The sequence below is a fragment of the Neoarius graeffei genome, chromosome 22 (assembly GCF_027579695.1).
Source record: "Neoarius graeffei isolate fNeoGra1 chromosome 22, fNeoGra1.pri, whole genome shotgun sequence".
Lineage (NCBI taxonomy): Eukaryota > Metazoa > Chordata > Actinopteri > Siluriformes > Ariidae > Neoarius > Neoarius graeffei.
The window spans coordinates 3,700,986-3,725,954 of record NC_083590.1 but is presented as its reverse complement, the minus strand read 5'-3'; the positions used below and the strand labels follow the sequence as shown (position 1 = coordinate 3,725,954).

The window sequence follows — 24,969 nt, the reverse complement described above, 5'->3', positions numbered from 1 at the left end:
ATCAGTTCATGCTGGTCTAACTAGGCTGGACTAGACTAGGACTCGTCCTATAGGTGAAACGTCTTCAAAGACATATAACCAAGTCCAGTTGTGTTCAATTAAATTTCCTCGCGATAACTATGACCTGGCTGAATGAGAATATTTACAGGCTCTGAGACATGCGGGACATGTACATACTGCTCAAGTTAGGAGACTCGGTGCATTTCTACTCTCAACCCCCTCTAATGCTTGGAAATTGCATAGTGTAGGTTTGTGAAAACGTATTAACTTTGTATCTCAAGATGCTGTTTCACTGGCTTTAATGCCAACATTAGTTTTCTCTGAATGGTTTGTGTTAAATGTCTTTCCAACAGATGCATCTTCAGAATCAACCCAGATCAAGGGACTAAAGTCGAGTGAAAAGCAAAGGGACGTCAGTATGCTGTCAACCCAAGGGTGCTGAGCCTCATTTCCAAAATTGCCAATTTTGAATGGTCAGAGTAAAAGGGTGAGATCACTACCTCACCGAACAAACACGTGTCCATGTGAATGCCAGGACCAAAGGTTTCCAAGTAGAACAGTGCATTGAAATAAGTTGATGAATGTTATTGAAAAGTGTTAATTCATTTGAGACAAGCTCTTTGTAAGCACAGCCTTTTTCTATACATTGTTTCTTGTTTTTTTTTAACTTGCAATAGATTGAAGATTTCTGTTCTCAGTGTCTCACTCTGCGGCTGGCATGTTATTGTTGGATATAAGGTGCATCAGACTTGTTCATGTGTTAGGCCTATTTGGCACACAAATTGAAGCTTCAATTTGGAGGCCCTTCATTGAAAAGAGCACTCTGGGGGTTCATGATGCCCTTATCATTAAGTTTAAATGCATTGATGAATGTTTGAATAAAACATTCAACAGCAAGAAGCTAATCGTTGTTGCTACTTCCTGCCTGGACTATTGCAATCCTTTTACTGACTTTGCCTTTCCTCATTTTATTTTTGTCAGATTCATTGGCATTATATCCAGAATTAGTTTTGAATATTAAAGTATATAAGTCTACACCAGCACTTTTATACATACAATACAAGTACTAGTGAACAAGATCTACCTTAACATTACAGAGAAAAACATCAGTATGGACATGCATGTAAACCTTTATATAATAAGCTACATATTTACAGTTTTTGAATGTAAATACAGATATAAAACTAATGTTGACCTTATTACAGAGGAAAAACATTGTTAGTATGGACAAAGCTTTATAAAAAGCCACATATTTAATTACGAAGTTTGAATGTAAAAGTACTCATAAATCTAAAATAAGATTCACTTTAAAATTACAGAGAAAAACGTTAATTGTTAGTATAGACTTAAACCTTTATATACCAAGCTACATATATAATTACATGCAAATATAAAAATAAGATTTAAAATTAGAGAAGTGTTAATAGTGTTAGTATAGATAACTTAATATACCAGGCTACATATTTAATTACTGTCATTTTACATGAATTTGTATGTAATTTAAGAAAACTGAAGAGATCATGTAAAATGAACTGTCTTTTCTGTAAAAAAAACCCCCCTACATTATCATCACTGTCATAATACTTATAACAGATGGATTGTTGACTTATGGAATGTCTTTAGTCTTGTACACTATTTTTAAAGAACAGGAAAACTGCTGTTAAAATTAGTCATATACTGTAAAATTAGGTTTTTTAGTGTTCCTCATACCTGGAAATTTAATAATGACATTACAGCACGGTGAATTTTGTGATCAGGTGAAGTCTCTTTTGGAGGTTGAAGAGTCAGATACGTCTGATAGTAGTCAATGGGAATGGTTTAAGGTCAAACAAATAGCAATTGGCATGGGTAAAAAATTCATGGATGAGGAAACAAGAACAAAAGGATCTGATTGATAAAATTAATACATACAACTATCCTTCGAAAACATTTCAGAATTAGTCACTGCAGTCTCAACTACAGAATATACACAAAGGCAAATGGAGCTTCCACTCGACCAGGAGCTAGATGGATCGAACAGGGTGAAAAAAGTTCGTATTTCTTCAGACTTGGAAAAACAAAGACAAACTCAGAAAAATGAGTAAGCTTACAGCCAATGATAATATAATAGATCAGAAATGAGTACAGGATGAAATTTGGCTCATTTATTGTAACTTAAATTAAATAAATCAGAATGTGACGTCTTATTTTATCCCATCAATGATGACATCAAAAAACTGGATGAAGACAAACATACACTTGATGAGGAATGAACTATAACAGAAATTGAAATTGCATTAAAACAAATGAAAAATGGTAAATCACCAGGAATCGATGGCTTAACATCTGAATTTTTAAAATACTTTTGGGTGGATATTAAAAAAAAATTATATAGAGCATTTTTAGAATGCATTCACAAAGGATGTTTATCCCCGACGATGAAGACAGGCTTAATAACCTTGCTACCAAAACCCAAAAAAGACTTCTTGTTACGAGACAATTGGAGACCTATAACCTTACTATGCAATGATTATAAATTACTTGCCTTAGTATCTGCAAAGCGTGTACTTGTAAAACTTGTAGACGAATATCAATCAGCCTTCATAAAGGGAAGATATATTCAAAACCACGTCCGACTGATTCTGGATATGATTGATTACCAATCGATTATTCAATCAGTCTCATTTTATTTCTAGACTTTTTCAAAGCATTTGACACTGTGGAGCATGATTTTGTTTATAAAACTCAAAAATCTTGGATTTGGAAAAGGGTTCTGCAAGGTTATTAAAATATTTCACAATGATATTTATAGTTATATCTCCCTTAACCCTGGAATGACACCAAAATTTAAGATTTTACGTGGAATCAGACAAGGCTGCCCAATTTCACCAAAATTATTTATTTAATGTCCACAAATGCGAGCGTACTTAACCTTGTGGAATAATAGAACCATTACTATTAATAGGAAGACTTTATTTCAACAAGAATGGAATGATAAAGTTTTAGATGTTACTGATCTAATGGATGAAAATGGACATTTAATGCAATTTAATTTGTTTGTAGAAAAGTTTCATTTAAAATGTGTCTAAAGAGAATTTAATCAAATTTGTAGAGCTATTCCACCTCCCTTAAGGTTCACGATAAAAAATACCCTTGAATATTCAAAGGTGTCGGTCAAACTGCCTGAATTGAAAATTGGTGAAAGAAAATCTAACAACAAAGGAATTAAAAATGTTTTAAAATGGAAGCTATTCCCTGATTAAAAAAAAAAAAGAATAACTGACAATGGAGGAACGCTAACAAATACGTACTATAGTTATCTTAGACGGCCAATTTCACCCACAGTGAAAGAAATTCAGTTTAAAATACTGAACAATATTTATCCAGCTGCTGAAACTCTCAGGAAAAGGTTGAATTTGCTTCTGTCTGAAAATGAGTTCAGCACAGAAACTCCATCACTGGGGGAAACTTTATTCTCCTGTGCTCTTATCTTTTATTCTGCAAAGCTTTGATTGTAATATTTGAATAAAAATCCCAAACTCACAGATAAACCTGGATTTATAAGGTTCTATCTGCGGGCCAATCATCATCCAGGCTGAATATGGGATGAACACGACATGGGCAGCCTGAACCGATCATGTACTGGATGTTCTAATGGAGTTTTAAATATTGTTCAATGTTTTACGATCAAATCTCAGGGTTTAGAAACAACTTCAGATTTGAAAAAGTGAATGTGGATTTTACATCTTAGAACACAAGCAGAAAAATCAAATTCATTCCAAAAGTGATGTTTTATTTTTATATAGTGTGACCTGAACAGGTTTAAAATGTTGTTCTGTTCTGGCTTTATTACTGTTTATTAGTTATTTAATGAGACGCTGCTTAATATGAAACAAACACAACTTTATAATGCGAAGGTCATGAGATCATTTTCTTTTTAAATTTGACGAGTTTCTTGTCTGACAGTTAATTTTTAACATTTCCTTTTTAATTATTTTTTTAATTATTCATCTGTTTAATTTAAATATTAAAATGAGTGTTTTTGTGCAGCTGGATTGTGTTCTAGTGAAACAGACGACTGAGCAACAACGTGGCAATGTGCAGGAATTTTACAGAAAACACTACACACTTTTATTATGGATCACACAATCTCACTGTAGAACGCCAGGAGACCCCAAACCCAGCGTACAGAGGCTGAGTGAATGTGGTGTGGACTCTGTGGAGGAGCTTCATCATGTCAGAGACGCTGTAGAAGGACAGAGTTCCTGCACTGTGATCCACATACACTCCTATTCTGGAGGGTAATGGACCTCTGAGATCAGTCTCGATGTTGTTGTGCCAGAACGAGAGAGAAGAAGGAGAAAAACACCGCAGTCTCCAGGACTGATTGCTGGATCCAAAAAGACACTCATTACCCCATTCTTTCCTGCTGATGTCTTTATATGAGACTGATATGGACACACCAACAGCACCGCTCCACTCCACCTCCCAGTAACAGCGTCCACACACACTCTCCTTACACAACACCTGCCAGCAGTAATCAAATCTCTCTGGATGATCAGAGTAACGCTGCTCTCTCTCACCACATCTCACCGCTCTGTTCTTCTTGGACAGAATGAGGCGACGATGTGCCGTGTTGGGATCCAGAGTCAGATAACAGAAATCTAAAATAAAAGAGAAAAACAAACTGAACAATGTGAACATGAATATCCGCGCTGGGGGCGTGGTCACGAAAACAGCAGTTCGGTTGCAGTGAAAACTTTTCTCTGTAGAACCCTGTCACTCCCCCCTCCCCCCACTCTGGGCTCAAGAACACAACAAAAGGGCAATAATATAACAACAACCAATCAGAATTCAGATACAACAACCAATCAGAATTCAGATACATTCTGTTGCCAAGTAAAATTGTAACCTGTCAAAGTTCTCGAGCCCTCGTGCTGTTTTACCGTTAGATCAATCACATATCAGCTTAAACTAGCATTCTAAAACTAGTTAAAGATCCCACAGAAGAGAGCCGACTCCCCCTGCCAGCCTCATGGAACGCAGTGTTTAAGGCTCCAGATGGGTTTTATTTCCATTTATGAGGGAAAGGAACATACACCCTCCCGACAGTCAGTGCGCTATTCGCTTGGAAAACACATTTGCAAATTGGTAGAATGAGTTCATCATCACATGCAAGATTTGCAGTTAATCAAATGGATTTCAAATTATTATTATTATTCATGAATTACTACAGTTCTGAACTTCAAATGTTAAAAGTCTGGCCTTTGGAGAGATGATGGAGACTCTTTTGGTGGAACACAACGGAGCAAAATATTGTGACCCTCTAATGTTGACCTGAAGTTGGCACCACTGGGGGTTGGCATTGGGTTTTTGTCCCCACCAATGTTAATACCAAACCTACGCCCTTGCCTACATGTTCTCATTCTAATTGTTGTGACTTTTATCCAAATGACAGCTGGCAATACGTTGTTACTTTGAACTTTTTGTTGATCTGGGTACTAATCTTTGAGAAACTGGATTGGCAGAATGTTGCCTGTGAAGAAAAGAATGGCTTTTTATTCCCCTGTGCCAAGTTAATATTCACTTCAGTGCAATTTTTAAGAGCCATGAATTGTATTTTATTTATTGTTTTTCTTGTGAGTGGTTTTGTTTGATTGTTTTATTTATTGAACTTATTTATATTTATTGTTTACGTTCCACTGTTGAATTGAATAAGTTGACTTAAAAAGTTTACTGTTCTATGAAAGGGTGTATTTGCATGATCATTATTATTTTACTAGTGGCATAAAATTGTCTTGAAAAGACATCAACAATAATATCGTTTATCGCACTAATTTCTGAGACAATATATCATCCAACAAATTTTGTTATTGTGACAGGCCTAGAAGTGTGTGTTAGATGTACATTTGAGAAACTCTTCTCTTCTCTGTGCTTCTGGTCCTGAAATGATCTGAACTGCTGCAGCTGTGGAGAGAAAAAAAAGAAACATGAGTTCGTGTAAAAGATGGAAAGAGTTTAAAGTGATCCAGTCAGTTTATTCATTTTAAATCAGTGTTTTAGTTCAAAGTGTCGGGTGAATAAAGTGTCTGCAGAAAAGAAAGCAGGAGCATCGCTAAGAAATAACACATCACTGTGTTTCTCCAGCAGGAACAGCTCCTCTTACCATGTGGAGGGATTTTGCTGAATTCCTCCTCACAGAATTCCTCGAGACTCTTTTTCAGATCTGAGAGAGAATTCCTCACTCCATCAAATGAGAGATGTTGATGGACAGTGACGCTGGATGTGTGAAAATCTGGTCTTTGAAGTTGAGGAGAGCAACGTCCAGAAGCTAAAACCTACAGAAAGCAAATGAAATGTAAAACCCACTTGTGATGTCAGACAGGGACATTTATTGTTCCCTTAATGAGAGGTGTTTTAGAGAGTGTGTGAGGAACAGCTGGCTCTGTAGATCAGACAGTGAGTGTTACCTGGAGGAAATGGATGTGATCGTGTGCGTGTGAAAGCTGCTCCAGCTCAGTGACTCTCCTCTGAAGATCAGCAATCTCCTGCTCCAGTTGCTCCAGGAGTCGTTCAGCTCGACTCAGTTCAGCCTTCTCCTGATCTCTGATCAGCTCCGTCACCTCCCAGCGCTTTTTCTCCATGGAGCTGATCAGCTCAGTAAAGATCCTCTCACTGTCCTCCACTGCTGTCTGTGCACTGAGCTGTTAGGACAAGATTTAAAGCTCATCTATCATTCCCTCTCTTACTGGGACTGTAAATGACTCGTTGTCCATGTTGTGCGTGTTTCTAGGAGCAGCTCTGTCTCTGCTCACCTTTATAGTGTTCACAGCCTGTTTCAGCTCCTGCACCACCTTCTGCTTCTCCTGGATTCTCTGCTGGGATTTCATCTGCTCCTCCTTTAACTCACTCTGAGGACAAATAAAATACATTCAGCTTTTTATACAGTACGAGCGAACTGGTTCCATATTAATGTCAGTTCAAAGTACATTCATGTTTCGCTCTGAAGGTTATGTACTGTGTGTGTGTGTGTGTGTGTGTGTGTGTGTGTGTGTGTGAGAGAGAGAAATGTTCACTAACTGATCTGGGCTGGGTTTCCCGAAAGCCTCTTAAGGCCAAGAGAGTTTTACATGACCTCTTAAGATCCATCATCAAGCTAACGTGTTTTTCCCGAACAACATCGTAGCACAAGTCGTCCTTTAGTTTGCTCGGAATTTACGAGAGACCCGGAGCACTCGTTCAAAACAAAGAGCAACTCGCTCGCTGCCGAATCCACAGAATGCGCATGCGGCTCTGAGGGACTCTCACAGTCAGCGGGGGAAACTGGTGTTGAATCTGCTGGTGGTGTTCAATTAGTTTTCTTCTACATTGCAAATACATCGAGTTAATTATCAGAGGTGGACAGTAACGAAGTACATTTACTTGAGTTCTGTACTGAAGTACACTTTTTGAGTATCTGTACTTTACTTGATTATTTTTTTGTGAAACTTATGACTAACTTCACTCCATTTGAAAGACAAATATTGTACTTTTTACTCCACTACATTTCTATCAAGGTCCTCGTTACTATGAAGCAGCTTTGAAAGTGGATGTTTTTTTCTTTTCTTTTCTAAAACGTGATTGGTTTTTCCGCAGGTGACACTGAGACAGTCTATCAGTAATCACTAGGGTCACGTCATGTCCATAGACTGGATAAAATCAAGATCAATGATTTCTCCGCAGCATTATTTAACACGATCAGTTGACAGCAGAATGGAAGGAGGCAGTTCTTCTGGGGAATGCACACACCCACGGTTCTATAGCTAGAACCCATGGTTCAGTTTTCTGAAAGGAATAAAGAGTCGTTTCATTTTAAATGTTGGCTTTGTTTGCCTAAAACGGAGCACATCACAGCCTACAAAAACTCACCATCCAACCTGCGGAAGCATATTGAGGGATATAAAATGTTTTATTCTATGCAGTCTGATTAGTCAAATGACTTTCTGTGGATTTGCCCACCAAGTTGCCATAGTCTTCTCCACATCTAATGTTTACACAGTTAGTTAACTTGGACATTGTTCGTTATGTCTAATACAATTGCCTTTAGCAGCTACTAATGCCTATATTGGGGACGCGAACTGCAAAGACGCTCTTCGTCCTGTTGCTCTTTAGACTCCTTCTTACGAGTCAGTTCGGGAAAACCACATACAGAGACAACGTTCGTTCCTTAAGAGAGTCTCTCAACTCTCTCTTTAGGTCTAAAGGGCACCGTTATCAGGAAACCCACCCCGAACCAGATTACGACCATCACTGAAGATAAATTTAACACTCTGTTCACCAGAACACAGACAATTTTAATCAGCTTTTACAGAATCCTTCTGATTGAGACACACACTGAAATTAAAGTTCAAATCATATCACTGACTAAAGCACCTGTTTCTAGAGCTCATTATCTGTAGCCGCTTTATCCTGTTCTACAGGGTCGCAGGCGAGCTGGAGCCTATCCCAGCTGACTACGGGTGAAAGGCGGGGTACACCCTGGACAAGTCGCCAGGTCATCACAGGGCTGACACAGACACACAACCATTCACACTCACATTCACACCTACGGTCAATTTAGAGTCACCAGTTAACCTAACCTGCATGTCTTTGGACTGTGGGGGAAACCGGAGCACCCGGAGGAAACCCACGCGGACACGGGGAGAACATGCAAACTCCGCACAGAAAGGCCCTCGCCGGCCCCGGGGCTCGAACCCGGACTTTCTTGCTGTGAGGCGACAGCGCTAACCACTACACCACCGTGCCGCCCCCCTGTTTCTAGATGGGAAACTATAATTAAGATGATTTAATTCTGGAAAGATTTCTAGTTCTCACCGGTTTCTCAGCTGTTTCTGTTGCAACTGAAACAGCGTCATGGTCTTTATGTTTCTCCAACATGCACAAAGAGCAAATACATATTTGATCAGTACGACAGTAGATCTCAATCAGCTTGTTATGTTCAGAGCAGATCTTCTCTTGGAGTTTTGCTGAGGATTCAATTAATGTGTGTTTTTTCAAAACAGGAACTTCAAGATGAGGTTTCAGATGAGTTTCACAAAATGAAGCCAAACACATCAGACAGGACTTGATGGCTTTGTGTTTTCTCCCGGTGCAGAAATCACACTCCACATCTCCAGGTCCAGCGTAACAGTGAGCAGGAGAAGCAGCTTGGACTTCAGTCTTCCTCATTTTCTCCACCACTTCAGCCAGCATGTTGTTTCTGCATAGAACAGGCCTTGTCGTGAAAGTGTCTCTGCACTGAGGACAGCTGTAGACGCCCTTCTGATCCTCCTGATCCCAGCAGCCATTAATACACACCTTACAGAAACTGTGACCACAGGGGTTAGTCACCGCATCCTTCAGGAGATCCAGACACACTGGACACCTGAACTGGTCCTGAGCTACTGAAATACTGGCCTCAGCCATTTTCTTGAACTCACACTGAAAGAGAGAGAGAGAGAGAGAGAGAGAGAGATCAGTTTTGTTTTCTCTGAAATGAGTCAATTCCTGGTCCTGTGTGTGAAAGAGAGAGAGCTCGGAAGAGGGGGAGCACAAACACAGAGAGGTCATGAACACTCCTCTATTAACCATTTCATCTCCCTTCAGTGCAGAAATATAACCCATGTAGCCGCACTGATTAGGATTAATTTCATGACATTTTATGAACGTTGATTCAGTGGACTCCACTAAAATGTCCAAAAAAAAAAAAAAGTGAAAAAAAAAAATCATTCAGAAAAATCTGGAAGTCCAACTCTCTTCATCTAAAGGGTTTGAACACAAACACAATCCATCTCTTTTGTTTTCTCCATCACAACACACACTTCTGACCTTCACCAATTCACACATTCCCTCCTCTTTCTTGACGAATTCAGGAAGAAACTTTCTGTCCAGGAAATGCAGAAGAGAACGTCGCGATATTAATGCATGGTAGCCGCAGGGTCTTAAAAGTCTTAAAAAAGTCTTAAATGTAATATTCCAAAATTAAGGCCTTAAAAAGTCTTAAATTGCTTTGCCCAAGTCTTAATTTTTTAAACAAAGGTCTTAAATTTACTCATACTATTCTACAATGTGCAAACGTGGGTTTTGCATAACATCAGTGAATTTCTTGGAGTATGTGCAAAGAAAGAAATAATATTGATACATTTTCGCGCCGGCGCAATCATCGGAGTCCGTGGTGGAGAGGAGACTCCGCGAATCACAGCATGGGGAAGTGTCGTTTTAATCAGCAGTGGCTTTCAGATGAAAGATATTGTGATTGGGTGACGGAGGTTCCTGGAAGCAACGTTGAAGCAAGATGCGGTGTTTGTTGAAAGACCTTCAAGTTGTCCACTATAGGTCATTTTGCTTTAGAGTCTCACATGAAGCGCTCAAAGCACATTGCATCTGCCCTCCACTGCCACCAGCCCATCACTTAGTTCTGCACGGTTCAATCTCCAAATGCACCTGGAGTTGGCACTAGCACCACTGTCGAATGTCAGCAGCATCAGCCAAGCCAGACATCAATCGGCAAGGCTAGCAACAACACAAGGGCCGAGCAGTGGCATGATGGGTGTCGGTGGAACCCCGACACTTCGGGCAGAGGTGCTCTGGATTTTAAAAACAATTACGGAACACCACTCGTACAGCTCGAATGAGGGCATAAGCGAACTCTAAGGCCATGTTCCCAGACTCGGAAGTCGCTACAACATTCTCTTGTGGAAAAAACAAAAACGTCTTACATAAAATTCGGTCTTGCTCCTTATATAACAAAGGAGTTGGTCAAAGACGTTAACGAGGCAAGTGGTGGATTATCTATATCTTTTAATCTTTCCTCTCCTCTCTATCTCTTATGTCTGTCTACCACTCTGTTATCTATCTATATTATGTCTATCGCTCTCTCCTATCAATCTCTTATCCATCTGTATACCTCTTTCCTATCTATCTCATTGTGTCTCTTATCTATCCACCTCCACATCTATGTCTTCCCTCCCTTGTTTACTAGGAGTATTTACATTTCTTTTAATTCTTCAAAATGTTAAATAGTTGAAGCAAGTTGAATGCTGGGAAACTAAGACAAAGAGTTTGTCTGTTTATCATCTCTGGGTGCATGGTCATAATTAGTTTAGAGACTGTTCTTTAGGCCTTGAGTTGGGCCCTCGGTTTGGCTTTTTGACTGGTGAGTGCACACCATTGCACCAATGTATTGGTATGCCAATTGCATTTTTGTGCACCTTTAAGAGACTTTAGGCTTACCTCTTTTCTATCTATCTATCTATTTTCCCATCTATCCCCCTTGTCTCTTATCTATCTATACCCCTCTGTATCTCTCTCCCACCCTCGTTTACAAAAGTACAAAATGTAAAATGGTTGAAGCAAGTGCTGGGAAACTAAGACAAAGAGTTTGTCTGTTTAGAGTGTTGTGAATGTTTTGATATTTTATTTAAAAAAAAATACACCCACATCACTTTATTTTAAGTATCATCTCTGGGTGCACGGTCATAATTAGCTCAGAGACAGTTCTTTAGGCCTCGAGTTAGGCCCTCAGTTTGGCTTTTTGACTGGTGAGTGCACACCTTTGGCATTAATGTGTTGGTATGCCTATTGCATTTTTGTGTACCTTTAAGGCCATGACTTGGACCCTACGTTGTGCTCCTTTCTTCCAGGTTTAGACTTGTTTTATTGTCTTGAATGTGAAGATTCGACAAGCAATGCACATAATGACTTAAGTATATAACTTTTATAAGAGTATTTTTACTTGAAACATGTGTCATTATTGGGAATTTGATCTGGTGTTCTACGACCGCATAATGGGTGCGATGTAGGTTTTAATTCTCATTTAAGTGGTCTTAAATTTATGGTGGTCAAACCTGGGGAAACCATGTAATGACTCAGCAGCCAGAAAGATAAAGGTTTAGATGATAAAAAGATGATGTTTTATTGATCATTTAAACAAGTTACAGGAAACTTTTCCTTTTTTATCTGTATATTTTGTGTATAATTGTGTACAACCGTGTTCAGTACAGTTGGCAGAGACATGTTTATCGCTGTCAGTCATCTGCTTTGGTTCATTATCCTTCTGAAAAATCCATTTCTGTTGGTTGAATCATTTCTCTGCAGATTTCTGAAAGTTCATGACGCCGTTATTGAACATAAGCTCACCAACAGCGCTGTAGGAGAAACAGCCCCAGCCTCCTCCGTGCTTTATAGTACCTTAGTGCAGTTTGGTTGGAATTCTTCTCCTGGCTTTCTCCACACAAACACTCGACCACCACATCCATCCAAGTTCAGTTTGGATTCATCTGAAAATAAGATGTTTCTCCAGAAGCTGCTGTGTTTCTTTTGCAGATGTCACCTTTATTTTCTTCTTCTTGAGGCTGATGAATGGTTTCTGCTGCGTTACTCTTCCTGTGTCCCCATGCTCCATGGTCCTGATTTGAATCGTATCTCATCTAGATGTATCTGCTAATTCTCATCGAGATCAAGACTTGCTGCTGTTTCTCGGCTGCTTTTCTTGATTTTAATCACAATTTTGCTGCCCAAATCAGCTGGTGGCATTTCTGGGGCTGCCTGTACGTTGTCTTTTCATTCACAAATCCTTCTTCTTTTATCAAGTTTTGCTGATCAGGTGACTGGAGCGGCTTCTTTCTGCAGCCATGTTATGACTAAAGAGTGGCCTTCTTTATTCATTTAAAGCGGACGTGTATGTAGTCGATTCCCTTCAGGTTCATACAGGTATCTCGAGCAGAGTACCCGCATGGTGGAGCATCACATTAACTATGGAGTCACTAGAACAACCAGAATAATATTAAGAGACCAAATACTTTTTAAAAAGAAGTAACCATGTAAAAAATGGGTGAAATAACTTCTTCTGGTTCTGGGACTGCAGGCTCAATAATATGCTTGTTCAAAAATGTCTCCATTTCATTGCCAATGGCCTCTTGTTGAGCTGGGGAGAATTTATGCTCATAATTAGTGACACTTTGGATACAGGAGGGATCATAGTCAAATTCAAATGGGACAGTTGCTTACACATTGCAAAATGTAAGGATCCGTAGTGATCTTTCTCCATTCCTTCAAATAACGGCTTATTTGCCCAGCTATAAAAGGCTGTTGTGACCCGAGTAGTATATTTATCAAGCTATCATAGCTGACCTGTTGTGGAGGAGTTAATTCTGAGTGCTCTTGTTGTAGGATGCGGACTTCGCCGACGTCCTCCTGTGGTCGGCGTATCTTTCCCCTAAAAAAGGCCTGTTGAATCCTCGGCCGCCATAACGACCCCTCGCTGAGCCAAAGCGATCTGAAGACCTTCCCTGGCCATAGGGCTGAAAGCATGAACCACGACTCTTCCTAGGGGGTATAAGCTTTTTTCCCCAACTTGTTTGCTTTGGTCACTGCATCAATTTCTTTCCCCTTGTCATCACCAAACAACTCTGTTGTAATAGGAGTTGAGGCATTGCATAAAGCATTGTATTGGGCATTGAGATCTGGCTTTAGCAGCTCTTCTCTTCAGATTGATTTCTCTATTGCCAGACAGGATAAGCACCAAAGCATGGACTAGTTTGGTTTTCATTTCTCCGGATGCGGTTTTCGAGGCATCAAGGATAGCATAAGCTGCAGTTAAAAACATCCGTTGACATCTCTGCATTCCAGTATCTGCTTTCTTGGTGTTGTCTTAAAGCTGAATCCACACAGTCCTGTTCGTCTTAGGAGCCAGTAAGAGCTTACAATTTTCTGGTCTGGCATATTTGTCAGTAAGCTCGTCGAGTGTTGCTTTGGGTAGTTTGTCATTGATGAGACCATCTATGATCTTCACCAGATCGTCATCGATTGGTGGGCTTGTTTTCTCACTTGTGGCAAACTCCTGGGCGAGGTCCTGGAACTCACTTGAGGCAGCATTTTTCTCTTTCTGTTGATCTTTATCTTGAGAAAGGAATTTTTCTAAGTCACCAGCAAGATCTGCGTTAGAGATATTCCCATCAGATTCCTCCTCTTCATCACTCCAGAAATCTTCATTATAAGCGTAGTTTTCGATGGCAGTCACAACAAACTGTTCTACATGTTGTTTCAGATCAGTTTTCATCTCTGAAAACATGGCAGATATAGAAGTTTTCAAATCTTCTGAGGATGTGGTTTCAGTTGAGGTTCCTGGGTCATACATATTAATTGCCGTGAACAAGTAATAAATACATGTAGTGTGAACAGGAATTCACAAGTCTTATTCAGATTCAGAATCTGAACAAGTAGTGTGAATAGGAATTTACAAGTCTTATTCAGATTCTGAATATTTATTGTCATTGTCCAAAAAAGAACAACGAAATTCCATTTGGAGCATCCATACAGCAGAGTTGTACGCCACTCATTGAATATTCTTCAAAGCAAAGCTAGATCGAAGATTATGAACATAGTGTTTCCCAAAATTAATACGACTGTGGATCATTTGTAGGGAAACTATCACTTACTTTCCCCCCCTTTTTTTTTTTTGCTAGGGAACTAACACTTACTTCCCTTTTTTATTACCAATTTTAATGACATTGTCGACTTTTAAGTAGAATAACAGCATTACGAATTTAGACTGTAGGGAAACTATCACTTACTTTCCCTTCTTAGTGAATCTTTTAAGGGAACTATCACTTACTTCCCTAAAGTTCCTCGTTAGGCTTTACACCAACTGAGGTATGAAAGCTCTCGTGAAGTTATACGAGTGCATGTGACTAACATTAATAAAACAACTCCCAAAACATAAAGAAGTCGGAAATTTCTAACAGAAAAAAAAAAAATCATAGAAACTATAAGAAAAGGAATATAATATATCCATAAATATCAATTACCTGTATAAAACCGAATTTACTCAAAAAAAAAAAAAAGCCCAGCTCTGGAAGGAAGAGCACAAGGCAGCTCTGAACTCCACGGCGTCCAACGTTGTACTGACTCACGGCGCGCGCGTGGGCATCATCTCATGTTAACCGGAAGTACGTCACTGCGATTTGGTAGAATGTACTCGATGCCTGTCTTGTAAAGTAAAAATATGCAGCTAAAGTCCAGTATACTATTTGTAAATCGAGCAAATGGCAGCATGAGCCCGTCAGTGCTGGAGGTGAAGAATCTGCTGTCTGGTACTCGGCTCCGTGTGCTTCAATCAGATTATAACTCTGCAATCATCTGCTGGGTTCTGAATCCTACATGCACCAGTAGGTGGCGCACACGCATCATATTATGTAGGCTATGATGCATATCTAACATCGGCATTGCTGAGGTTTTTATTTATTTCTTTTTTTGTTTTATTAATTTTATAGGCCTAGTTATTCTGCTTAATTTATTTTTGTCTACATCCATGTATTTTCTTCATCTGTTATCCTGATTTTTGTGGATTTGTTACATTGTACCTGTTTTATATCCTTCAATTAAAAAAAAAAGTGAGGCTCCGATGCATGGCTGAATGTAACATGAGAAGAGAAAATGGAGAATGGATTGCGTCTCTCTTATTTACTAGTTTACCGTAAATCCTCTAATATAGGCCGGGGCCTTTATTTCACTCAAGTGCATCTTGGTCCAGGCCATTATTGGAAGGAGGCCAGAATTAGAGGCAGGCCTCTATTTCTGTTTGAGCAAAACAGACTACCAGTGGAATGAATAAAAACGAGATTTTGTGTCTATTTGAACCTATAAAATAGGTTGATGCTTGGTTGCCTGGTTACCACCAGACCTACCGGTAATCACAATTGGGGCGCCTGCAGGGTTGAACTGTAAGGTACGCACTAGCGGTGTAATCCCCCCCCCCCAAAAAAAAAAACCGCTTGCGTGCTGCAGTTTCTATGAAGAGTCGATCTATAGGCTTATACACAAAACAACGATAGAACTTTAACTTGAAATTGAACAATAGCCTTCCATGAACACAGGCTGATATTTGAACAACATATGTGAACTACACACGACAATAAACTCTTTATAGCCTCGATTAGAATCTAGTGAACTTGCTCAGCACTACCGCACGCACGACTCTGACACACACTGTAGCGCAACGTGGGGTACAGAGACTCGCTGAAAAACTCCTCGGGTATTTTTCTGAGTTTACCGAAAATCAGAGTAGAAGGAGCCACCCACCCTCTGTCTGGTTTGAAGCGGTTCTGTAGGACATTGAGCTTTACAGAGTCCGGTGCACATTTTAAGGCATCTGGTTGAAGTTTCCCTATGTCTGATAAATCTGATGTCAGTGATAGCGGGCTGACTCGTGGCTCATTAGTAAAGCTATCTGATGGCTCATTTGTCAGCAAGGTGGAGCAACCATCTACTTCTGATCGTAAGGGACATGGGGAGATGTAGGTGTTCTTATATGAAATTCACTGGATGTATGGCTAGTTTCAAACTCAGAGGTAGATGAAGGCAATTCCCTCAAAGGAACTGAGCTCGCATCCAGCTGCAGCGTACTGCTGCTAGGTTGCGGAGGAGTGGAAGCTGCCGGTGCCGTGTTACTAGCTGATACTGGAGAGGACTGGCAAGCAGATGACACCCCTGGATCACTGCTTTTGGACTTTTTCGTAAATGTCTGAAACAAGCTCGTTTGTTTCAGGGTTCGTTTACTCATTTTTGACTCGCTTCTCAATAAATTCTCGCACAAGCTCTGACTACTGACGATTGACTGTCTCCGTTTCTCAAAACTGGAGAGAATCTCAGTGGTGCAAGAAAAGTATATCTGCATTGACCAATGAGCTTTCTTGGTCACGCACACCCCGCCCACTCCTGAAGCACACAAATGCGCCGGCACACACACCTCTCTCTCTCTCTCTCTCTCTCAAATTATGTTGCATTGCCAACCCTAGTAACACAGAACGTTAATGTACCGTTAGCCTATGGTTCTCTAAAGGTTTGTTAGAACGTAACCAACAACTAACATTTAGAGAACGTTTCCTCATGGTTATGCATAAACCTAACGAAGCCAAACGTCCCCAAAACGTTGAGGTAACTAACCAACTGAAACGTTATCATTTGGTTACACTATAACCTCCACACAACGTTATGTTTGGTTGTTTTTTTGTTGTTCTGAGAACTATACTATCTGCTTTCCTGATGCTGGCTAAATTATCTTTTAATCTTTTATTTCAACCTCTTTTGTACTTGTAGCCTTTTTTTTTGCCATAGTAAACTGTCACATATAACTTTCCTTTTGTTATGCATTGTTATGTCGTGCCATTTTGGTTTGGAATCCAACCCTCACACATTGAAGACACCATATGGTCAACAGAAATGTGTGCATATAGGCCAGATAAATAGGCTAGTCTATGTTGAGTTGTGAGATATATTGCAAGGAAATTTTCACAAAAATAGGCGACAAACCCATGTACATTCCTGAGTAATGTGTTTTGACTGTCTAAAGCAGTGGTTGCCAACCTTTTTTGGCCTGGGACCCCATTTTTACATCACCAATTTCTCATGACCCCATACACATTTTTTAGATTTTATAGAGATTGCACAGTGTCACATATTCTATATTTTGATCAGCAGCCTAGCCTTCAGTTATGTGGATGTTTTCTTTTCAAAGCTGATATATAGCATTTTATTTGTAATATATAACATAATTAGTTGAACATTTTTATTTTCAGTATTTTCCTTCTATTGGTTATTTCAGGCGACTCAAATTCAATTCCAGGAGACCCCATTAAGAACGAAGGAAAGGAAGCATTTTGAGTGTTAAATGTAAAAGATATTTTACTGGGCAAGATGGTGAAAGCAAAAATGGACAGGTTAAATGTTTTTCTAGTTAGTGCAATGTGGGTAGAGTGTGGCTGATTTGCAGAAATAAACTTATAGGCTAAATTTGTTTGGATTGAAGTGGTGATGTTTTTTGTGGAATTCAAGTGATCTGTAATGAGCAGGCTGCAGCATATATCATATGAAGAGGGTGAACATGGTTTGGCAATGGGTCGTTGTGACTTGGTGCACAGTCTTGTGTGGTGCAAATTGGCTCCTGATAATATGGCAGAGCAGCAACAAAAGTTTGACCTTTAAGTTGTGGTCACACATTTCGCCCTCAAAACATGCTGCATTACAATAATGCCTACATTTTCTCATGCACATACTTCTGGTACATTATCCCTATTGTTGCCCCAACTCACTCACACCCAGCTCCATTGATCAACTTATTTGTACTTTGTCCCAACAACAACCAAATCCACCCTGTACCACTAACAAAATCTGCTGCAATACAAAAATCCACTTCTCTTCTCCTCTTATTTTCTAAAAATAAAAGTCCAGCTAGGTAGCTTCGATGCATCATCATCCTGCACATTACCCAGAATTCTCTGTGCTTTCAAACAGCTCTAAGGCAAATAACAAAATGGCGGACTTAATGGATGCTATGATAGCCCTTTTATTTAGCTATTTGAAAATTTCACCGAGTCTCCTTGTTGGATTTAGAACTACCAGCGCCAGTGTACATTATCTGGATTTACAGTACGTGCGATCAGGTAATGTGTTATTTTATTCTGTATAAATGTGAATAGTATTCACCTAGCAGTTAGCTGCTATGCATGCAACCATCTCCAGTCACATTATACGAAGTGAATCTTTGTTGGTATCTCTAAAACACGTCTTTTCCAGTCTCCCATCTGACAAAGAATTTGTACATAATTCTTTCACCTTTGTTGTGATTTAGCATGCTGATATAATGCTATGTAGCATACCTTAGCATGGCTAACGCCATAGCGCCGAGATTACGCATGATTACCCCATATCGATATACATGTCGTGTAGGTGACGGTGTTCTCTGTTAAAATGTCTGTGTATTTGTGCCTCAGAACGGCGGCATAACAGCAGTACGGATTTCCCCATGTATTATTTGACGAAATATAGTATGTTGGTGGATAAAACCTCAAGTGAGGGCCTACTTTTGTAGGCTGCAAAGATCAGCAACACGTTTACTGCAGTACTCTGTTAGCCTAGCTCACTCAAACCACACTGCTTGGAGTTTAGAATATAGCACGAGACAAGCATTGTAGTTCAGAGGTTGCACAGAAAACGTAACGTAACTTTTACTGTCTGTTGAAAAACAACACTTTGTTGGTGTGAAGGGTTGTCATAAAAGTTAATAATCATCATGTATTAAATCCAATGGATAAGGGAATCTGAACTATAAAATAAGTAACTTATTTTATAGTTCAGATTCCCTTATCCATTGGATTTGTTCCCATGGGGTCTACAGGAAGAAACGAGACCTAGCCACTGTAAGTTGTTGATTGGTCAGGTTGCCTGACGCAACGGCATGTGACGCAAAACGAACACTCCTCATTGGCTGGACAGATGGATAAGAAGACGTAGGTGCGTGTAGTAAAGTCACTACCCGAAACTTGGATTTGGAAGCAAACGTCTCTGTTGGAAGTACTGAAGCCTGCTTCTGTTCAAGTACTCTACTTTCGAAAAGGTAATTTGTGATTTCTTTCTGGTTGTGGTTATACCTTAAAGGAGAATTCCGTCTGTTTTGCAAATATATCTCAAACGTTTGTGGTCAAGGAAAGTTGCTAATGATGCCTTTGTTTTCACAGATGAGTTCACAGACAATGCTATTGAGGTTGTGCCATCTTCATGGCTTGGACACACTTCTGAGGTACAAGTCTTTTTTTTTTTTTTTGTCGATACATAGCAAATATGTATGCTTACATATATGCCTATATATTTTTGATAGCAAATATATATAATTAATTTTTTTTAAATTATATATATTTTTAGCATGGCATGGTCTGCTACTGGACGACACACAATGTGCGATTGCATGTTGTGAAGTGCCGAGCACCAAATACAACTTGGGCCAAACATCCTGTTAAGAAAACCTGGTACGAAACAGGTGAGCTATCGCTGCTATGCACTACATGGAATATACTGAATTGTTCTCTCTATGGCAGTACTTTTTTTTTGTGCTACTGACAAAGTCATTTTCCATAGATTCATACGCCAAAGCTGAACAGAAGTGTTTGCAATTGATGGAGTCCTCAAGTGTTGAGACAGAGGATGATGTGAACACTTTTGCAATAAGGCAGCGTAAGCGCCCAAGGAGGTTTGTCTCCGAATCCTCTGATGATGGTAAGCTCTCTTCACTAATGACATTAGTTACTCAATTCAGTGTTCATTTTCAAGTCATTTACAAGAAATTTACATTGCACATTGTATGGTCTTTCCTTCCAGATGATTCTGCTCCAGTGGTAGCAGCAACCAAGAAGCAACCCAAGACTCTGACTGTGCCTGGAAGCCCTGTGTGTAAGTTAACAGTTCCCAAATCATCATTCATAGCTTGGAGCTAACATTCATGATGAATAACCGGTGCATATTACGTGACTGATCTGATGTTTGTGTGCTCTTTTCAGGTCAGCAGGACCCAATGCCACTACCACCACAATGTAAGTGTTTTTCAATTTATTTGTAAATGTCTAATGTATTATCATAGGTTCTTCTTTTGTGAATACCATGTATAAGAAACCCCCCCCCCCAATAAATGACTTAACATCCATATGCACCATCTTTTCAGGGTCAACACCAGCCGGGACTGGAGCCAGTCCTCACCACCCTAGCCCAAGTCCTGTTGACCCTGTTCAAGGTACAGTTGCTTTCAAGTTCCCATTTACAGATGTTGGAATACAAAGTCACGAACAGGAAAACTAACATTTTCTTTTTGAAAACTTCAGCCAGCAGCTGGGCACTACACCCAATTCAGTCAGCCAGGCACCTCCAAGAATCACTGGAAACCTCTTTTGACTCTGTTCAAGGTACAGTTGCTTTCAAGTTCCCATTTACAGATGTTGGAATACAAAATCATGAACAGGAAAACTAATATTTTCTTTTTGAAAACTTCAGCCAGCAGCCGGGCGCTTCATGACGGACAGGGTGTCTCGGCTATCACAGCCATGTTTGAGAGAAGTAAGTACTTTTATACACACTAACTAGTTCACTCACTCAGGAAAGTACATTATAAATTACAACTTCCATCACATTTGTCCCCATAGTCACAGAGGCCCACATGAGTCGCTTGATGCGGAGGCTCGAGGCTAGGTTTGACAAGATCGAGTCATTGGTGGAGACCAACGCCCCGACACACACGCCTCAACTCCAGCAAGATGATGTGGTGTTGGCTAAACCATGCAGCATGGTGATGGAGCTGCTGGAGTTGGATAGGAGTCTGGAACAACCAGACAAGAGGAACAAGATGGTAATTCTTTCTTTCTATCTATCTATCTATCTATCGTATAAGCTCACTACAGTAATTTTCATTGTATAATTATTTTTATTTTTTTACAGCAACATTTTCTTGAAACTGTCGGAGGGGCAGGTTTAGGGGCAGCCATTCACCGTATGCTACGCCGAGCGGCAAATAATGAGGTACTCGCCCAGTACAGCTTGCGGGGCAGACGGGCCAAAATGTCCTTTGATGTCCATTCTGTGCAAGATTATAAAGGGTAAGTGTTTATATATTGATCACATCACTTTTATGCCATGCTTGACTGACTAGGTTTTGATGTGTAACTTTCCTTTATTTTGCCTTCTAGCTGCATGCGTCAACTTCCTGGCCATACGGAAGCTGAAGTGGAGGAATGCCTTGGGCAGACTCTAAAATTTGCACCACACAGACGGTATACTTCTGCTCTCTAATTTGGTGCAATCACAGAAATTTCGTGGTTGGTAGTAGGGTGGTTTATCATGCTTTTGTGGACATGTGCTCATTGTTCTTGTTTTTAAACATTTTGTTCCTTTTTCTTTTCAGGTCAGCAGCAACGGGTGAACAGTGAATTTTTTTATTCTTTTTTTTGTGAACGGTGATTTTTATTCTTTTTTTGTGAAGTGATTTTTTTTTTTAATTCTATTTTGTTTGTTATTGAATGCACAGTTACACTTTAAAAAACTGTTATTTCTATTTTATTCTGTTTTGAATGTGTGTTATTGAATGCACCGTTTCAGAAACTTTTCTATTTTATTCTGTTTTGTATATATGATTGTTTTATTGAATGCACTGTTACACTTTCAGAAACTTTTTTCTATTTTATTTTTTATTTTCAAACTTTTTTTTATTCAAATTTGTTATTGATATTTTATCTCATTAAACTTTCAAGACCTGCCAAATTTGCCTGTTCATTCATCACTGAGTTTTCTCATGTAGATGTGCTAGCAGTTATGTGTTGATGTTGCTAATTAGTTGAAAGCAAAATCTAACCAAAACATAACATTCTACAACGTCAGGGGGACGTTAGGCTAACATTCAGGGAACCAAACATGCAACCAGCAAGGTTAGGGGAAGGGCAGGGGAAGGTTGTTGTTGTAACCAACAGGAAACGTTTGGGCAACGTCAGAAAAACTTTCCATGGCAACCACGTGGCAACCAAGTGGCAACCAAACCTAACGTATATGCACCGTATAGGCAACCAAAGGCGTACGTGCCCAGAACGTTCTGGGAACATAAAATTGTTACTAGGGAAAGCATTCAGGTAACAATTATAATTAAAAAAAAATCTCTCTCCCCAAGGTACGCCTAGTGCGTACGGCCATACGCCTGGCGGCGCCACTGATCACAATTGTCTTTCAGATCGGAACGATTGTGTAAGGCCACTATGATCTCAGAAACATCGTTGGTTATAGCCCCGGCCTGTATTAGAGTCCGGCCATTATTTACCTCCTCCGACAGCGAGACCGGCCAATATTAGAGTCCCGGCCAGTAATGGAATACAGGCCAGTATTAGAGGATTTACTGTAGTTCAGTTTATGCACTACATTACACACATTCATATTAGTCTTACAGTTACATCGACTTTTTTTGTTTAAATAATACTTAATGAGATTAATGTTTATTGTTAATGATTAATTTAGGCCAATGCTCGATTTTGGTTGTTTAAAAAAAAAAAGAGAGCTGGGCCCTGTACTACGAACGGAGGTTAACCTACCCAGAAGTAACCCAGGGTTCCCCCGCTAAACCGGGGTTGACAAAATCTTGTTTAGGGTTAAACGGTACTACGACGCCAGTTATGAAGTTGATTTGTTGAACCTGGTTGAACCTAATCAGGGTTAATGCGCGTTCACGTTAAAGGGGAGGTTATCAGCGCAAATCCCCACTGTTCACAATGGCACGGTCGCCGTACTTCACGGAGGAAGAATGCGCCGTCATAATGCAAAGCTACGAGGAGTTCAAAACAACATTAAGAGCAAAATCTAACACAGCGGCTGCCAATAAGGAGTGGCAAGCATGTTGGCAACGAATTGCCGATCGGGTAAATGCGTAAGTACATTCTCCCTTCTATATGTTCCAGAACAGAAGTATAGGATGCAAGGGCATAAAAACGGTGTTGATATTGGTGGGGACATAATTTGGCCAAGCGCCCCAGTGAGCCATGGTTGTCGCACGAAATGTGGCCTACACTGTATAAATGATTGGTTGTCCATTCCTTTGTGTTATTTTGATTTTTAGCACCAGGTACACTTAGTCTTAGACTTAGGCTAACATCTGCATGTATTGAGGTATTTCACCTGACGTCACAGGGTCACGTGACGCCCCGGTGTCCACCGTTTTGAACGTCAGGCTAGCTCAGTGGTTCCCAAATTTTTTGGCTGGGGACCCCCTTTTGGACTTCAGAATATTTTTGGGACCCCCTGACATCGACCTCCCCCCACCCATTATGCAGTGTGTAGTGTAGTAATAATAATAATAATAATCATCATCAGACAGATATTAAAGTTGCTATTTTTTATTCACAGAAGAGCATTATCCACAAAAGAGCATTGCACATCATAAAACAGAACATTACACAGAACATCAGAATATTTTTTTCAGTGACTTGTGTGTGCTTGCTTTTCAGTACAGAGTTTTTCAAATCTTGGTGATAACTGTGAGATCGCCACCCTTAGTTCGTTTTCAATGTTCAACTTTGCCCTGTATTTGGTCTTGATGGAGGCCACTGCGGAAAAGCCCACCTCACAGAGGTAGGATGTGGCAAAAGGGAGGAGTATGGCCACAGCCTTTCCACCCAACAGTGGGTAGTCTTTTTCCACCCCAATCCAAAAGGCAGACAGTGACTTGGCCCTAAACTGCTGTTTGTATCCTATGTCTGAGGTCACATCAATGAACTGTTCCTGTTCAGCAACACTGAGATGAGCAGGTGGCCTTGTATTGAAGGGGTCTGTGATCCATTCATAGTGTGCCAAATCCATAACAGGAAAGTATCTCTGAAAATGTTGTTGGAGGGCAAAAATGTGTGAACGAATGCATGGCATGATTGTGTTGTGACTGTTGGTGTTATGGAGAAATGAATGCAAGTTCTGAAAGCAATCTGTTGTTCCCTCCTCAATCATCTTTCCCCACAGTTCCAATTTCCTTGTAAATGACTGCATTTTAGCGACAAGCTGAGGGAGATGGGTGTTGGGTCCTTGCATTTGCAGATTCAGTTCGTTCAGTTTTTGGAAAATGTCACTGAGGTAGGCAACTGTCATCAGGAACCGTTCGTCGTTGTAACAGAGTGCCAGTGCATGATTCTCCTCCTCGAGAAAAATCCGTATATCCTCTCGCAGCTCAAACACCCTGTTCAATACCTTCCCACGTGACAGCCATCGCGCTTCGCTGTGAAACAGAACTGCCGTGTGTTTGGAGCCCATTTCTTCACAGAGAGCAGCAAAGAGTCGAGCTTTAACAGGGCGCGTTTTGATATAATTGACAGTGGCGATTACGTCCGTCATCACCTTGTTCAGTTCGGGACTCAGCTGCTTCGATGCCAACGCTTCTCGGTGAATCATACAGTGGGTCCACTGCACATTGGGGGACACACGCTTTGAGCGCTTGTAGCCCACTGCGCTTCCCAGCCATAGCCTGAGCCCCGTCCGTACACACTCCAACACAGCACTCCCACTTCAATTTTGCCTCTTGCAAATAAGTGTCAATCACTCGGAACAGTTCATCAGCAGTGGCTCGTGTTTTCACCTCCTTGCAGAATAGCAGATCCTCTCTCGTGTCCTCTGTATCAACGAAACGGATGT

General features: G+C 40.2%; 1 protein-coding gene and 1 pseudogene across 1 annotated transcript; one reads left to right on the top strand and one right to left on the bottom strand.

Annotated features, from left to right (window-relative positions):
• Window positions 1-3,297: 3,297 nt before the first annotated feature.
• Window positions 3,298-9,461, bottom strand: LOC132870546 (E3 ubiquitin/ISG15 ligase TRIM25-like; annotated as a pseudogene).
• A 9,854-nt stretch (window positions 9,462-19,315) lies between these two features.
• LOC132870263 (uncharacterized) lies at window positions 19,316-21,743 on the top strand. The gene is made up of 13 exons (XM_060903903.1): window positions 19,316-19,390; window positions 19,512-19,573; window positions 19,696-19,810; window positions 19,909-20,046; window positions 20,149-20,220; window positions 20,328-20,360; window positions 20,489-20,557; window positions 20,646-20,726; window positions 20,815-20,877; window positions 20,964-21,166; window positions 21,256-21,413; window positions 21,504-21,587; window positions 21,719-21,743. Exons 3-13 carry the CDS (start codon window positions 19,702-19,704, stop codon window positions 21,741-21,743), a joined length of 1,035 nt encoding a protein of 344 aa, XP_060759886.1. The 5' UTR covers window positions 19,316-19,390; window positions 19,512-19,573; window positions 19,696-19,701.
• Window positions 21,744-24,969: the final 3,226 nt, after the last annotated feature.

Bases quoted from the DNA above. Each gene is read 5' to 3' on its own strand.
- LOC132870263 (XM_060903903.1), top strand. From the start codon at position 19,702: ATGGTCTGCTACTGGACGACACACAATGTGCGATTGCATGTTGTGAAG. The intron at 19,811-19,908 runs GTGAGCTATCGC...CATTTTCCATAG, and splicing joins GAAAACCTGGTACGAAACAG to ATTCATACGCCAAAGCTGAA. The intron at 20,727-20,814 runs GTACAGTTGCTT...TGAAAACTTCAG, and splicing joins CTCTTTTGACTCTGTTCAAG to CCAGCAGCCGGGCGCTTCAT.